Source organism: Pseudophryne corroboree, chromosome 1 (genome assembly GCF_028390025.1).
Source record: "Pseudophryne corroboree isolate aPseCor3 chromosome 1, aPseCor3.hap2, whole genome shotgun sequence".
NCBI classification, from domain to species: Eukaryota; Metazoa; Chordata; class Amphibia; order Anura; family Myobatrachidae; genus Pseudophryne; species Pseudophryne corroboree.
The window spans coordinates 72,687,703-72,703,481 of NC_086444.1; the positions used below are offsets into that span (position 1 = coordinate 72,687,703).

At 49.9% G+C, this 15,779-nt stretch overlaps 1 protein-coding gene across 2 annotated transcripts in view; it reads right to left on the minus strand.

Annotated features, from left to right (window-relative positions):
- Window positions 1-310: 310 nt before the first annotated feature.
- Window positions 311-15,779, minus strand: part of SLC45A2 (solute carrier family 45 member 2) — a 300,223-nt gene continuing 284,754 nt past the window's right edge. For both annotated transcript variants that reach the window (XM_063960601.1, XM_063960611.1), the window contains one exon: window positions 311-551. In XM_063960601.1, the coding sequence (XP_063816671.1) occupies window positions 327-551 (225 nt within the window). In that variant the 3' untranslated portion in view covers window positions 311-326. The remainder of the gene's footprint in view (window positions 552-15,779) is intronic.

The window sequence follows — 15,779 nt, forward strand, 5'->3', positions numbered from 1 at the left end:
TGAAAAAAAAAACTGTTGAAATATTTTAACTCCCAAATATCCTCCCAGAATTTGCAATGTAATACTTTTTTTTCAATATATATTTTAATATATCTGCGGGTTTTTGTCCTGAGAAAAAAAGCTGCCTGAAATGCAAATCTTGCTCCCAATTGAATTATTCCCCCCTCATGCAACAAGCACCAACTACAACTTCATCACCAACAAATCACATGGTGCTTCTACAAAAATATTCAGGCAGCCAAATAGTTTTTTAAAGAGCAATGTGATCTTCTGATATACTGGTTAAAAAAACAACCAAAAAACTCAAAAGTAGAAAGAAGTTATTTTTATTCAACATATCTGATGAATATCGCAACGAAACAGCAACCTATCAATGAAACCGTAGAGGCAAAGAGGACAACCACCACCACGCTCCCAGCGAGACTGATCAAAAATCCGAGACCTCCTCCAACGATAATTTGAGCCAGCTGAACCATGGAGGTAAGAGCGGCACAATCGATCCCTTTACCTCGGTAATCTTTGGTCGTTTTCTGGTTTAAAGGGGTTTCACTCTGAAAATCAAACAGCAAGAAAGCAGGATAAATGTATCTCATTTCACAGATGATCAGGATGGAAAAGTTATTGTACTATTATAGGTATAGTTACTATTGTACACTGGTTAAACAACAGTCTAAAATCCAGGGCTGTATTTTCCATTAGGCACCTACAGCTTTTACTGTAGGTGACTATGGGCAGATGTATTAAACCTGAAGAAGTGATAAAGCAGTGATAAGTAGTAGGTGATAATGCAAAAGCCAATCATTACGGGTTTGAAAAATGACAGTTAGGAGCTGATTGGCTGCTGCGTTTCACCTTCCAATTGTCACTGCTTTATCACTTCGGCTTACTACGTCTTGATTGCGTATGAAAATTCTTACAACTCTGAAGTTCTCAAATAAAACATAAGGAAGAAATTTACTATCTAGTTATTTTTTGTGGTTTTCAAAGTACCACCCACTGCTGCCAGCAATAACCTCCAAACTGCATGAAACTGTATACTATGTGACGCTTGTGGATTGGAAAAGCATACCCTCCAACAGTACCTTTTTAATAGGTACAGTACCTTTTTTTTGGTCAGTACCGATTTTTGGCTCTCCAAACTTCCATTGAAAGTATAGGAAAAGGGACATGGCCACGCCCCTTTTTCTCATTTGTACCGATTTTTGGATGTAAAATGTTGGAGGGTATGGAAAAGTACATAATTGCATGCAGAGGCGGATTGGGCATAGGGCCTACAGGGAAGATTCCCGGTGGGCCGACGCACCCGAGGGGCCTGTTTTGTTTGAGGACATGTGGTCCTTTTTATAGACATAATGAATAAGATGCAAAATAATTTGCATATATGAAAATTACTTTGCCACTTAGCCTGTGATTGCAGATGATCTAGTGCAGTGGTTCTCAAACTCGGTCCTCAGGACCCCACACACTGCATGTTTTGCAGATAACCCAGCAGGTGCCCAGGTGTATTAATTACTCACTGACACATTTTAAAAGGTCCACAGGTGGCACTAATTATTTTACTTGTGATTCTGTGAGGAGACCTGCAAAACATGCACTGTGTGGGGTCCCGAGGACCGAGTTTGAGAACCTGTGATCTAGTGTATGCTCTGTCTGCCTGCTTGGCTGACATATAAGATTGAGTGATTAGTGATTGGGATACGGTTGGTGTAATAAGCAAGAAAATATATCTTTCTAAAGAATGATATAGTTTCCTAAATTCTGAAGGTGTATCATATAATGTGCTCATAATATTTAATTTTATTTATTTTTAACTCCCCCTTTGATGCTCGACATGCCCACTATCTGGAAAGTCTTGGGGGGAGGGTGCTGCTGCCATGGCCCATGGCTAGACCTTACACCTCTGGTGCTGCCCATGTGGGGCCACTAGTACAAATTTTTCCAGGGCCGCTTTTTGTTCCCAATCCGCCCCTGACTGCATGTAGTCTACAGTAGGTAGGAGCAATGCAGAAGAAAAAGGGGTAATTGTGAGAGATCAGAGATGAGTAGGCAGTTTGAGCTGGCCATTCAGAACAAAATAGGTGGCAAAGTAGAATTCTATGTAGATTAAGGGGACAAAAATAATTACTAATTATCTTATGGGGCAAAATTAACATACTAATATACTAGTATAACAGACATGATTTTAGTATCTCAGTCCCCCAGCACCCTCTGTGGCTGACATGGCCCCTCTATGGTTGGCCCCACCCCTCTCTGTCATTCTTGGGAAAAATAAGATTTTACTTACCGATAAATCTATTTCTCGTAGTCCGTAGTGGATGCTGGGACTCCGTCAGGACCATGGGGAATAGCGGCTCCGCAGGAGACAGGGCACAAAATTTAAAAGTTTGACCACTAGGTGGTGTGTACTGGCTCCTCCCCCTATGACCCTCCTCCAAGCCTCAGTTAGGATACTGTGCCCGGACGAGCGTACACAATAAGGAAGGATTTTGAATCCCGGGTAAGACTCATACCAGCCACACCAATCACACCGTACAACTTGTGATCTGAACCCAGTTAACAGTATGACAAACGTAGGAGCCTCTGAACAGACGGCTCACAACAATAACAACCCGATTTTTTTGTAACAATAACTATGTACAAGTATTGCAGACAATCCGCACTTGGGATGGGCGCCCAGCATCCACTACGGACTACGAGAAATAGATTTATCGGTAAGTAAAATCTTATTTTCTCTGACGTCCTAGTGGATGCTGGGACTCCGTCAGGACCATGGGGATTATACCAAAGCTCCCAAACGGGCGGGAGAGTGCGGATGACTCTGCAGCACCGAATGAGAGAACTCCAGGTCCTCCTTAGCCAGGGTATCAAATTTGTAGAATTTTACAAACGTGTTCTCCCCTGACCACGTAGCTGCTCGGCAGAGTTGTAATGCCGAGACCCCTCGGGCAGCCGCCCAAGATGAGCCCACCTTCCTTGTGGAATGGGCCTTGACAGATTTAGGCTGTGGCAGGCCTGCCACAGAATGTGCAAGTTGAATTGTGCTACAAATCCAACGAGCAATCGTCTGCTTAGAAGCAGGAGCACCCAGCTTGTTGGGTGCATACAGTATAAACAGCGAGTCAGATTTTCTGACTCCAGCCGTCCTTGAAATATATATTTTCAATGCTCTGACAACGTCCAGCAACTTGGAATCCTCCAAATCGCTAGTAGCCGCAGGCACCACAATAGGCTGGTTCAGGTGAAACGCTGAAACCACCTTAGGCAGAAAGTGAGGACGCGTCCGCAGTTCTGCCCTGTCCGAATGGAAAATCAGATATGGGCTTTTATACGATAAAGCCGCCAATTCTGACACTCTCCTGGCTGAAGCCAGGGCCAGTAGCATGGTTACTTTCCATGTAAGATATTTCAAATCCACCGATTTGAGTGGCTCAAACCAATGGGATTTGAGAAAATCCAAAACTACATTAAGATCCCACGGTGCCACTGGGGGCACAACCGGGGGCTGTATATGTAGTACTCCTTTTACAAAAGTCTGTACTTCAGGAACTGAAGCCAATTCTTTCTGGAAGAAAATCGACAGGGCCGAAATTTGAACCTTAATGGACCCTAATTTGAGGCCCATAGACAATCCTGTTTGCAGGAAATGTAGGAATCGACCCAGTTGAAATTCCTCCGTCGGGGCCTTCCTGGCCTCACACCACGCAACATATTTTCTCCAAATGCGGTGATAATGTTGTGCAGTCACCTCCTTCCTGGCTTTTACCAGGGTAGGGATGACCTCTTCCGGAATGCCTTTTTCCCTTAGGATTCGGCGTTCAACCGCCATGCCGTCAAACGCAGCCGCGGTAAGTCTTGGAATAGACACGGTCCCTGCTGAAGCAGGTCCCGTCTTAGAGGTAGAGGCCACGGATCTTCCGTGAGCATCTCCTGAAGTTCCGGGTACCAAGTTCTTCTTGGCCAATCCGGAGCCACGAGTATCGTTCTTACTCCCCTTTGCCGTATAATTCTCAGTACTTTTGGTATGAGAGGCAGAGGAGGAAACACATACACTGACTGGTACACCCATGGTGTTACCAGAGCGTCTACAGCTATTGCCTGAGGGTCTCTTGACCTGGCGCAATACCTGTCCAGTTTTTTGTTGAGGCGGGACGCCATCATGTCCACCATTGGTCTTTCCCAATGGACCACAATCATGTGGAAGACTTCTGGATGAAGTCCCCACTCTCCCGGGTGCAGATCGTGTCTGCTGAGGAAGTCTGCTTCCCAGTTGTCCACTCCCGGGATGAACACAGCTGACAGTGCTAACACATGATTTTCTGCCCAGCGGAGAATCCTTGCAGCTTCTGCCATTGCCCTCCTGCTTCTTGTGCCGCCCTGTCTGTTTACGTGGGCGACTGCCGTGATGTTGTCCGACTGAATCAACACCGGCTGACCCTGAAGCAGAGGTTTTGCCAGGCTTAGAGCATTGTAGATTGCTCTTAGCTCCAGTATATTTATGTGAAGAGACGTCTCCAGGCTTGACCACACGCCCTGGAAGTTTCTTCCCTGTGTGACCGCTCCCCAGCCTCTCAGGCTGGCATCCGTGGTCACTAGGACCCAGTTCTGTATGCCGAATCTGCGGCCCTCTAACAGATGAGCACTCTGCAACCACCATAGCAGAGACACTCTTGTCCTTGTGGACAATTTTATCCGCTGATGCATCTGCAGATGCGATCCGGACCATTTGTCCAGCAGATCCCACTGAAAAGTTCGTGCATGGAATCTGCCGAATGGAATCGCTTCGTAAGAAGCTACCATTTTTCCCAGGACTCTTGTGCATTGATGCACAGATACTTTTCCTGGTTTTAGGAGGTTCCTGACTAGATCGGATAACTCCCTGGCTTTCTCCTCCGGAAGAAATACCTTTTTCTGAACAGTGTCCAGAATCATCCCTAGGAACAACAGACGTGTCGTCGGGATCAGTTGGGATTTTGGAAAATTCAGAATCCACCCGTGTTGTTGGAGCACTACTTGGGTTAGTGCTACTCCGACCTCCAGCTGTTCTCTGGATCTTGCCCTTATCAGGAGATCGTCCAAGTAAGGGATAATTAAGATGCCTTCTCTTCGAAGAAGGATCATCATTTCGGCCATTACCTTGGTAAAGACCCGGGGTGCCGTGGACAATCCAAACGGCAGCGTCTGAAACTGATAATGACAGTTTTGGACCACGAACCTGAGGTACCCTTGGTGTGAAGGACAAATTGGAACATGAAGGTAAGCATCCTTGATGTCCAAGGACACCATAAAATCCCCTTCTTCCAGATTCGCTATCACTGCTCTGAGTGACTCCATCTTGAACTTGAATTTTTGTATGTACAGGTTCAGAGATTTTAGATTTAGAATCGGTCTTACCGAGCCGTCCGGCTTCGGTACCACAAATAGCGTGGAGTAATACCCCTGTCCCTGTTGTAGGAGGGGTACCTTGACTATCACCTGCTGAGAATACAGCTTGTGAATGGCCTCCAATACCGTCGCCCTGTCGGAGGGAGACGTTGGCAAAGCAGACTTTAGGAAACGGGGAGGAGGGGACTTCTCGAATTCCAACCTGTAACCCTGAGATACTACCTGCAGGATCCAGGGGTCCACCTGCGAGTGAGCCCACTGTGCGCTGAAATGTTTGAGGCGACCCCCCACCGCCCCTGAGTCTGCTTGTAAGGTCCCAGCGTCATGCTGACGCCTTTGTAGAAGCCAGGGAGGGCTTCTGCTCCTGGGAAGGAGCTGCTTGTTGCAGTCTCTTACCCTTTCCTTTGCCTCGGGGCAAATAGGAATGTCCTTTTGCTCGTTTGTTCTTATAGGAACGAAAGGACTGCGGCTGAAAAGCCTGCGGCTTTTTCTGCTGGGAGGTGACCTGGGGTAAAAAGGTGGATTTTCCGGCCGTTGCCGTGGCCACCAGATCCGATAGACCGACCCCAAATAATTCCTCCCCCTTATACGGCAATACTTCCATATGTCATTTGGAATCCGCATCACCTGACCACTGGCGCGTCCATAAACTTCTTCTGGCAGATATGGACATCGCACTTACTCTTGATGCCAGAGTGCAAATATCTCTCTGTGCATCTCGCATATAAAGAAATGCATCCTTTAACTGCTCTATAGTCAGTAAAATACTGTCCCTATCCAGGGTATCAATATTTTCAGACAGTGACTCCGACCAAGCCACGCCAGCACTGCACATCCAGGCTGAGGCGATTGCTGGTCTCAGTATAACACCCGTATGTGTGTATATACTTTTTAATGTATTCTCCAGCCTCCTATCAGCTGGATCCTTGAGGGCGGCCGTATCAGGAGACGGTAACGCCACTTGCTTTGATAAGCGTGTGAGCGCCTTATCCATCCTAGGAGGTGTTTCCCAGCGCGCCCTAACCTCTGGCGGGAAAGGGTATAATGCCAATAACTTGTTTGAAATTAGCAGTTTTCTATCTGGGGTAACCCACGCTTCATCACACACTTCATTCAGTTCCTCTGATTCAGGAAAAACTATCGGTAGTTTTTTCACACCCCACATAATACCCCTTTTTGTGGTACTTGCAGTATCAGAGATATGCAAAGCCTCCTTCATTGCCGTGATCATATAACGTGTGGCCCTACTGGAAAATACGTTTGTTTCTTCACCGTCGACACTGGATTCAGTGTCAGTGTCTGGGTCTGTGTCGACCGACTGAGGTAAAGGGCGTTTTACAGCCCCTGACGGTGTCTGAGACGCCTGGACAGGTACTAACTGGTTTGCCGGCTGTCTCATGTCGTCAACCGACTTTTGTAGCGTGCTGACACTATCCCGTAATTCCATAAACAAAGCCATCCATTCTGGTGTCGACTCCCTAGGGGGTGACATCACCATTACAGGCAATTGCTCCGCCTCCACGCCAACATCGTCCTCATACATGTCGACACACACGTACCGACACACAGCAGACACACAGGGAATGCTCTGATAGAAGACAGGACCCCACTAGCCCTTTGGGGAGACAGAGGGAGAGTTTGCCAGCACACACCCAAGCGCTATAAATATATATAGGGACAACCTTAATAAGTGTGTTCCCTTTATAGCAGCTCAAATATTATAAATATCGCCAATAAGTGCCCCCCCTCTCTGTTTTTACCCTGTTTCTGTAGTGCAGTGCAGGGGAGAGTCCTGGGAGCCTTCCTCGCAGCGGAGCTGGGCAGGAAAATGGCGCTGTGTGCTGAGGAGAATAGGCCCCGCCCCCTTTTCGGCGGGCTTCTTCTCCCGGTTTTTTTGGAACCTGGCAGGGGTTAAATACATCCATATAGCCCCAGGGGCTATATGTGATATATTTTAGCCAGAATAGGTATATTACATTGCTGCCCAGGGCGCCCCCCCCCAGCGCCCTGCACCCTCAGTGACCGCTGGTGTGAAGTGTGCGGAGAGCAATGGCGCACAGCTGCAGTGCTGTGCGCTACCTCATGAAGACTGAGACGTCTTCTGCCGCCGGTTTCTGGACCTCTTCTCTATTCGGCATCTGCAAGGGGGTCGGCGGCGCGGCTCCGGTGACCCATCCAGGCTGTACCTGTGATCGTCCCTCTGGAGCTAGTGTCCAGTAGCCTAAGAAGCAAATCCATCCTGCACGCAGGTGAGTTCACTTCTTCTCCCCTAAGTCCCTCGTTGCAGTGAGCCTGTTGCCAGCAGGACTCACTGAAAATAAAAAACCTAACAAACTTTTTCTAAGCAGCTCTTTAGGAGAGCCACCTAGATTGCACCCTGCTCGGACGGGCACAAAAACCTAACTGAGGCTTGGAGGAGGGTCATAGGGGGAGGAGCCAGTACACACCACCTAGTGGTCAAACTTTTACATTTTGTGCCCTGTCTCCTGCGGAGCCGCTATTCCCCATGGTCCTGACGGAGTCCCAGCATCCACTAGGACGTCAGAGAAACATAACACAATTTTCTAAGCTTTATCAACGTTTTCAGAACATTTGTCAGTACAATAAAACAGCATCAGCCGTGCATGTTACAGCTTGTAAATCACAGAACTGAAGAACACAGTTATCTATAAGCTCTATCAAAATTGTGTTACTGGAGCAAAATTCACTTAAATGAGACTTTTGGCATTTGCAATAGAGATTACATTCTCCAAAACCATAGATCTGGGAAACCGGCCCTGAAAAACCAAACATACATTCACAAATACTATATAATATATATAATTTTTTTTTGCCAGTAAAAAATATACTACTGTAACTTGCTCCAGAAATAGATCAGAATACTACCGTAGCGTTTGCATGATCCTTTACAAAAGTAAAAAAAATATTAAAAAAGTAAAAGAAAAAGAAAAAAAGAAAAAAGTAAAAAAAATGTAAAAAATAAAAAAATACAAAAATATACATTTGCAGTACTGACCAATATTCACCCTTTATTTTCTCTATGTTTAGAAATCTCTCATGATTCTTACCACAAGTTGCACATTTTAGAATTTATTCTTTATTAACTGCAAATGTAAATATGGTATCCGGCAGGATCCTGATGGTTGGGATCCTGTCAGTTGAAATACAGACGTCGGAATCCCACCACTGCTCAGAATGCCTGCGCCGGCACACCGAATGGGATCACAATCCGGGAGGGTTAGGGTTAGGCTGTGGGGAGGGGGTGGAGGGTTAGGTTTAGGTTGTGGGGGGAGAGGAAGGGGGGGGGGGGTTGGGTTGGAAGTCAGTTTTAGGCTTTGAGAACAGAGGTTTAGCGTTAGGTGGCACTGGGGGAAGATACTGTAAGTATACTTACTTTGCCGCTGTCGGAATTCTCACGATTGGGATGTTGCGGGCGGTATTCTGACCGCTGGCATCCCAACGACCGGCATATCCAACCCAACCCCTTATTAACATGGTCCTGGTAAGAGACGCATGATCTTTAAATATTGAAAAAAGTAATAGGACACCGGAGGGAGGAAGGAGAATGAACAATCAGCTATATAACAACAAAGCCGTTAATATTTCAATAAGGTACAGACAATGGTAGGGACAGCAGGCTTTTATCATAGGGTTAAAAACAGGAACTGCGCAAGCCATTCTCAAAGACAACAAAAAAATACTTGAATTTTGTTACAGGATGTGATAAACCCTTTTAAAAATTTTTTTAGTGGATATAATTTAATAAAGATTGATTTTAAAAAATATATACCGTATAAGGATTAGAAATATGTATTAACAATGAATAGGCCAATGCAGAGTGAGACCCCATTTGCGGAGTGTAACTTGCTAGTCTTTGAAGCTTGTATACTCCGGAGACAAAGTCCAAATAAAAAGCAACACAAATGTAGGCAGAGTTGTAGACACTTCAGCTGCATTTCCATTGAGTAGGTACAACTGGGGGTAACTGGGCTGCAATAGGATCTTCTCATATAGGCAGGGTTGAGTCAGGACAATTCAGTGCAACTACTGTGGGCTATGCAGAAATGAGTGGAAGCAAACATACGCAAAGTGGAAGCATCTGAGGCCGATTTGCCTTCAATTCTGTATGATGTCCCAAACGTACCTGCAGATCTGTCTAAGGGGCCTATTTATCTCCATCGGATGACAGGTGATAATATTGGCCAAACTCGCAATGCGATATTGAGTACATCGCATGCAGGGACAGAGCTTGTGAGAAAGCTCCGTCACTGCGATGCCTCTCCGCAGCACCATCGGGGTATTAATCATTAAAAAAAGACTGATGTCCTGCTGCGCATGCGCCGCAATCCGTCGATACAGCCTCCGCCAGGATATCCCCCCATCCATCGCGACTACCGCCTCGTGCCAAACAGCTTCTCCAGGGATGACAAGCGCTATTATGTATTCTATGTGTCGATAAAATACTAGTGAATGAACTTAAGACAAATATATAAGAAATAAATCATAATTTAGTAATTTAATTTATGATTTATTTCTTATATAGTTGTCTTAAGTTCATTCACTAGTATTTTACTGATACATAGAATACATAATAGCGCTGGTCATACATCAATAACTTAACAAATTTTAATTTGCATACAAGCTGCTTAGAAAAACTAGCGCTAGATGTTGCTCCAACTTCTATAGCTTCTCCAGGGACATAGGCGTGCGCAGCACATTTTATTAGGGGGTGCACCATCGGAGGGGTGTGTCTAGCACCGCCTTTTGGGCGTGTCTAGCACCATCTATTGTCGGTCAACGCAATATAAAATATCCACCCTTGTATCAATCCTAATAAAGCAGATACATTGTCAGATGTTGTGGTGTGCACCAAACAAACACCCCTGATGGCACTCACTGCAATTACACTGCTCCTCCTCAGCCTGGTCTGGCTCCCCGTCTCTTTCCCCTGCAAGCTGCAGCAGCTTACTTACAAGTCAGCCACTCACTGACACTGACAGTCGCAGACTAGTACTGCTGCTGGAAAAATGAGTGACGTGTCATTGTTGCTGCTGACTGCCTGCCAGTATTGAATTTGTCTTCCTAAGAAGAATGCTGGCTGCATGCTGATCCTCATCAGTGGCTGGCGTTGGCATAGCATAGAAGGAGAGAGGTGGGCATGTGGCGGGTGGGCGTGCGAGCAGCATGACGTCATCACGTCACATCACGCTGTTTTTGTACATGGAGGTGGAGCCGGCAGTTTGAAAGCCGGTGGCAGTGGCACCCTTGATTAACCCATGCGTCCGGTCAGTAATGCAGTCCTGCAGGGTGCAGCGCAGAGGGGACAGTAATCAGCCTGCAGGGCCGGCGCTACCATTAGGCAGCTTTAGGCAGCTGCCTATGGGCGCTGGCCACTGGAGGGCGGCAGGCTCCAATTAAATATATTTTACAAAAAAAAAAATATATTTTGATAAGTAAGCCCAGACCAGGGGCGGCCGCGGCGAGGGTCTAGCCTGCCACAGCCGTCAGTCACCTCACCGGCCCAGTGTATTGCTTTCCCTGCGGGCCTGCGGCTGCTCCATGTCTAAACAGAAATAGACGGAGCCGCGCGTATGAGAGAGCAGGTCAGGAGACGGGCGCCGCCCACACTGACAGCCTAACACGCATCCTGCTAGGCGCCGTCAGCACGAACGTCAGCGCTTGTGTGGCGCCCGTCTCCTGACCTGCTCTCTCATACGCGCGGCTCCGTCTATTTCTGTTAGAGACATGGAGCAGCCGCAGGGAAATCACACTGGCGTAGGTGAGGTGACTGACGGCTGTGGCAGGCTAGACCCTCGCCGCGGCCGCCCCTGGTCTGGGCTTACTTATCAAAATATATATTTTTTTGTGTAAAATATATTTAATTGGAACATCTGAAAGACAAGAGAAGTCTCTCTATCCCCTCCCTCCCCGCCGCCCCACGCCTCCCTATCCCCTCCCTGCCGCCCCGCGTCTCCCTATCATCTCTCTCCCACCCAGCGTATCACTATCCCCTAACTGCCGCCCCGCGTCTCGCTATCCCCTCCCTCCCTGCCGCGCCCGCGCCTCCCTATCTCCTCCCTCCCACCCCGCATCTCCCTATCCCCTCCCTTCCACCCCGCGTCTCCCTATCCCCTCCCTCCCACCCCACGTCTCCCTATCCCCTCCCTCCCTCCCTGCCGCCCCGCGTCTCCCTATCCTCTCCCTCCCACCCGCGTCTCACTATCCCCTCACTGCCGCCCGCGTCTCGCTATCCCCTCCCTCCCACCCCACGTCTCCCTATCCCCTCCCTCCCACCCCGCGTCTCACTATCCCCTCCCTCCCTGCCGCCCCGCGCCTCCCTATCTCCTCCCACCCCGCATCTCCCTATCCCCTCCCTTCCACCCCGCGTCTCCCTATCCCCTCCCTCCCACCCCACGTCTCCCTATCCCCTCCCTCCCTGCCGCCCCGCGTCTCCCTATCCTCTCCCTCCCACCTGCGTCTCACTATCCCCTCACTGCCGCCCCGCGTCTCGCTATCCCCTCCCTCCCACCCCACGTCTCCCTATCCCCTCCCTCCCACGTCTCCCTATCCCCTCCCTCCCTGCCGCTCCGCGTCTCCCTATCCTCTCCCTCCCACCCCGCGTCTCACTATCCCCTCACTGCCGCCCAGCGTCTCGCTATCCCCTCCCTCCCTGCCGCCCCGCGCCTCCCTATCTCCTCCCTCCCACCCCGCATCTCCCTATCCCCTCCCTTCCACCCCGCGTCTCCCTATCCCCTCCCTCCCACCCCACGTCTCCCTATCCCCTCCCTCCCTGCCGCCCCGCGTCTCCCTATCCTCTCCCTCCCACCCGCGTCTCACTATCCCCTCACTGCCGCCCAGCGTCTCGCTATCCCCTCCCTCCCTGCCGCCCCGCGCCTCCCTATCTCCTCCCTCCCACCCCGCATCTCCCTATCCCCTCCCTCCCACCCCACGTCTCCCTATCCCCTCCCTCCCTGCCGCCCCGCGTCTCCCTATCCTCTCCCTCCCACCTGCGTCTCACTATCCCCTCACTGCCGCCCCGCGTCTCGCTATCCCCTCCCTCCCACCCCACGTCTCCCTATCCCCTCCCTCCCACGTCTCCCTATCCCCTCCCTCCCTGCCGCCCCGCGTCTCCCTATCCTCTCCCTCCCACCCCGCGTCTCACTATCCCCTCACTGCCGCCCCGCGTCTCGCTATCCCCTCCCTCCCTGCCGCCCCGCGCCTCCCTATCTCCTCCCTCCCACCCCGCATCTCCCTATCCCCTCCCTTCCACCCCGCGTCTCCCTATCCCCTCCCTCCCACCCCACGTCTCCCTATCCCCTCCCTCCCTGCCGCCCCGCGTCTCCCTATCCTCTCCCTCCCACCCGCGTCTCACTATCCCCTCACTGCCGCCCCGCGTCTCGCTATCCCCTCCCTCCCTGCCGCCCCGCGCCTCCCTATCTCCTCCCTCCCACCCCGCATCTCCCTATCCCCTCCCTTCCACGTCTCCCTATCCCCTCACTCCCTGCCGCCCCGCGTCTCCCTATCCTCTCCCACCCGCGTCTCATTGTCCCCTCACTGCCGCCCCGCGTCTCGCTATCCCCTCCCTCCCCGCGCCTCCCTCCCTGCTGCCCCGCGCCTCCCTATCCCCTCACTCCCTGCCGCCCCGCGTCTCCCTATCCCCTCCCTCCCACCCCGCATCTCACTATCCCCTCCCTGCCGCCCCACGTCTCGCTATCCCCTCCCTCCCTCCCTGCCGCCCCGCGCCTCCCTATCTCCTCCCTCCCACCCCGCATCTCCCTATCCCCTCCCTTCCACCCCGCGTCTCCCTATCCCCTCCCTCCCACCCCACGTCTCCCTATCCCCTCCCTCCCTGCCGCCCTGCGTCTCCCTATCCCCTCCCTCCGACTCCACGTCTCCCTATCCCCTCCCTCCCTGCCGCCCCGCACCTCCCGATGTTGGAGTTGCCTACAGCAGCGGCAGCTCCGGAGACAACAGGCAGCGCTGTTACCTCTATTTCCGTGCCCTCAGCATCTCCGGCAGCATCTGCTTCCTCCGGGACTGAGGAACCAGGACCACTAAGGCGAGGGGTGGGGGAGTTGTGCTTGGTGGCAAGTGTCTGGGCAGCTCACCCCCAGATCACTTGGACTGCAGCTCCCCGCCTTGTGATCTGGGGGTGAGCTGCAGTCCAAGTGATCTGGGGGTGAGCTGCAGTCCAAGTGATCTGGGCAAGATCACTTGGACTGCAGCACACCCCCAGATCACTTGGACGCAGGGACAGGGAAAAATAAATAAAATAAATGTAAAAAAATTATATATTTATATCACAGCTGCCCGCCTCCCACCGCTGACCAGCGCTCACTTCTGCACGCTGCACCGCCATTGAAAGCTGACCACCGCAGACCACAACTGGCGGTGGTCAGAGGGACATCAACGCCGCAGCGAAGAAGGACAGCTTAGTACCGCCGCATCCCCCGCAGACCATGGGCTCATACGCCACCAACAACCACAGTCCCTTCCGCACCTCCGCTGCACATATCAGGTAATGTTACCCTATGTCCCTGCTGTCACGCTCTCAGTCCCTGCTGTCACTCTCTCAGTCCTTGCTGTCACTCTCTCTCCCTGTCCCTGAATTGTGGGTCATACCGTTTGCTATAATGTGAATTTCGTCTCATACCATATGGTAAAATCAGAATTTTGGCTCATACAGTATGCTGTAATGTGAATTTCGGGTCATACCGTGTGCTATAATGTGAATTTTGGCTCATACAGTGTGGTAAAATCTGAAATTTTGGGTCATAGCGTGTTCTGTAACGTGAATTTCGGCTCATACCGTGTGCTGTAATGTGAATTTCGGCTCATACTGTGTAGTAAAAATTGAATTTTGGCTCATACTGTGTGCTGTAATGTGAATTTCGGCTCATACCGTGTGCTGTAATGTGAATTTCGGCTCATACCGTGTGCTATAATGTGAATTTCGGCTCATACCGTGTGCTGTAATGTGAATTTCGGCTCATACCGTGTGCTGTAATGTAAATTTCGGCTCATACTGTGTGGTAAAATATGAATTTCGGATCATACGGTGTGCTGTAATGTGAATTTCGGCTCATACGGTGTGCTGTAATATGAATTTCGGCTCATACGGTGTGCTGTAATGTGAATTTCGGCTCATACTGTGTGGTAAAATATGAATTTTGGCTCATACCATGTGCTGTAGTGTGAATTTTGGCTCATACCATGTGCTGTAGTGTAAATTTCGGCTCATTCCGTGTGCTGTAATGTGAATTTCTAGATAGTATAAGAATTTCTAGATAGTATAAGGGGTCCTAATACACTGAAGGACACGCCCCCATTTGAGTGGCCACACCCCCTCTCCCGGAGGCGCGCGCATAATTGCAACCTTCACTTTTCCATACCCCCACTTCAAAATGTCTACTTCGACCACTGTATATGTATGTGTGTGTATATATATATATATGTATATATATATATATATATATATATATATATATATAGTATTCATTCTAGCACCCTGCACCTTTCAAAATCCATGCAGTTCCCCTTTCCTGCCTGGGGTGTCACTCTCTGCTCTGGTGTTTCTCAGCACACACAGGTCTGTATCACAGCACTGAGTAACAGATCAGAGTGTGCGGAGAAGCACCACAGCAGAGAGCGATACCCCAGGCAGGAAAGAGGAACTGCACAGTATTTGAAAGGTGCAGGGTGCTAGAATGAACACTATATATATATATATATATATAGCCAATGACCTCACCGCACGTCACTGCCACAAAGTTCTAGTTACAACCCTGATGCCTATCTATAATACTGTATAAAACTACAGACTGTGGTATTATACTATATATGGATGTGGGGCTGGATGCTTTTTAACTTGTGTGCATTTAATATAATATTTGTCAGGTTTTCTTTTGCTGTTATTTGGCTGCTTCAGGAGGATCAACATACTGTTAACACAGCCTCTAGATAACGTGATCACTCCACTGTCCAAGCAACAGGGGAAGGGGAGGGTCGGGAGGACGGGGGGGGGGGGGGGTGTAGGCAGAAATTTTGCCTAGGGTGCCGAGAAACCTTGCACCGGCCCTGTCAGCCTGCTCGGCGATCGCTGCATCAGGCATGTGAGATCGGGGTGCCAGACATTAGGGGGTGCCTGTGCGCACCAGGCACCCCCCCTACGCACACCTATGTCCAGGGAATTTATATTTACCAGTCCCCGGAGCCGGTGTCCGCTGCTTCCAAGAGGCTGCCGGGTGCCAGATCCTGTTTCTGTGCTGTGACACCCAGTGCTGTAAAGTGAGCTGCTACTGTGCAGTGTCACTTTACTGCAAAGGGGTAACAGCGCGGCACATGAAGGACCGGTTCACCGATCCCCGGCTCCTGGAACTGGTATGTTTTTTGTTTTT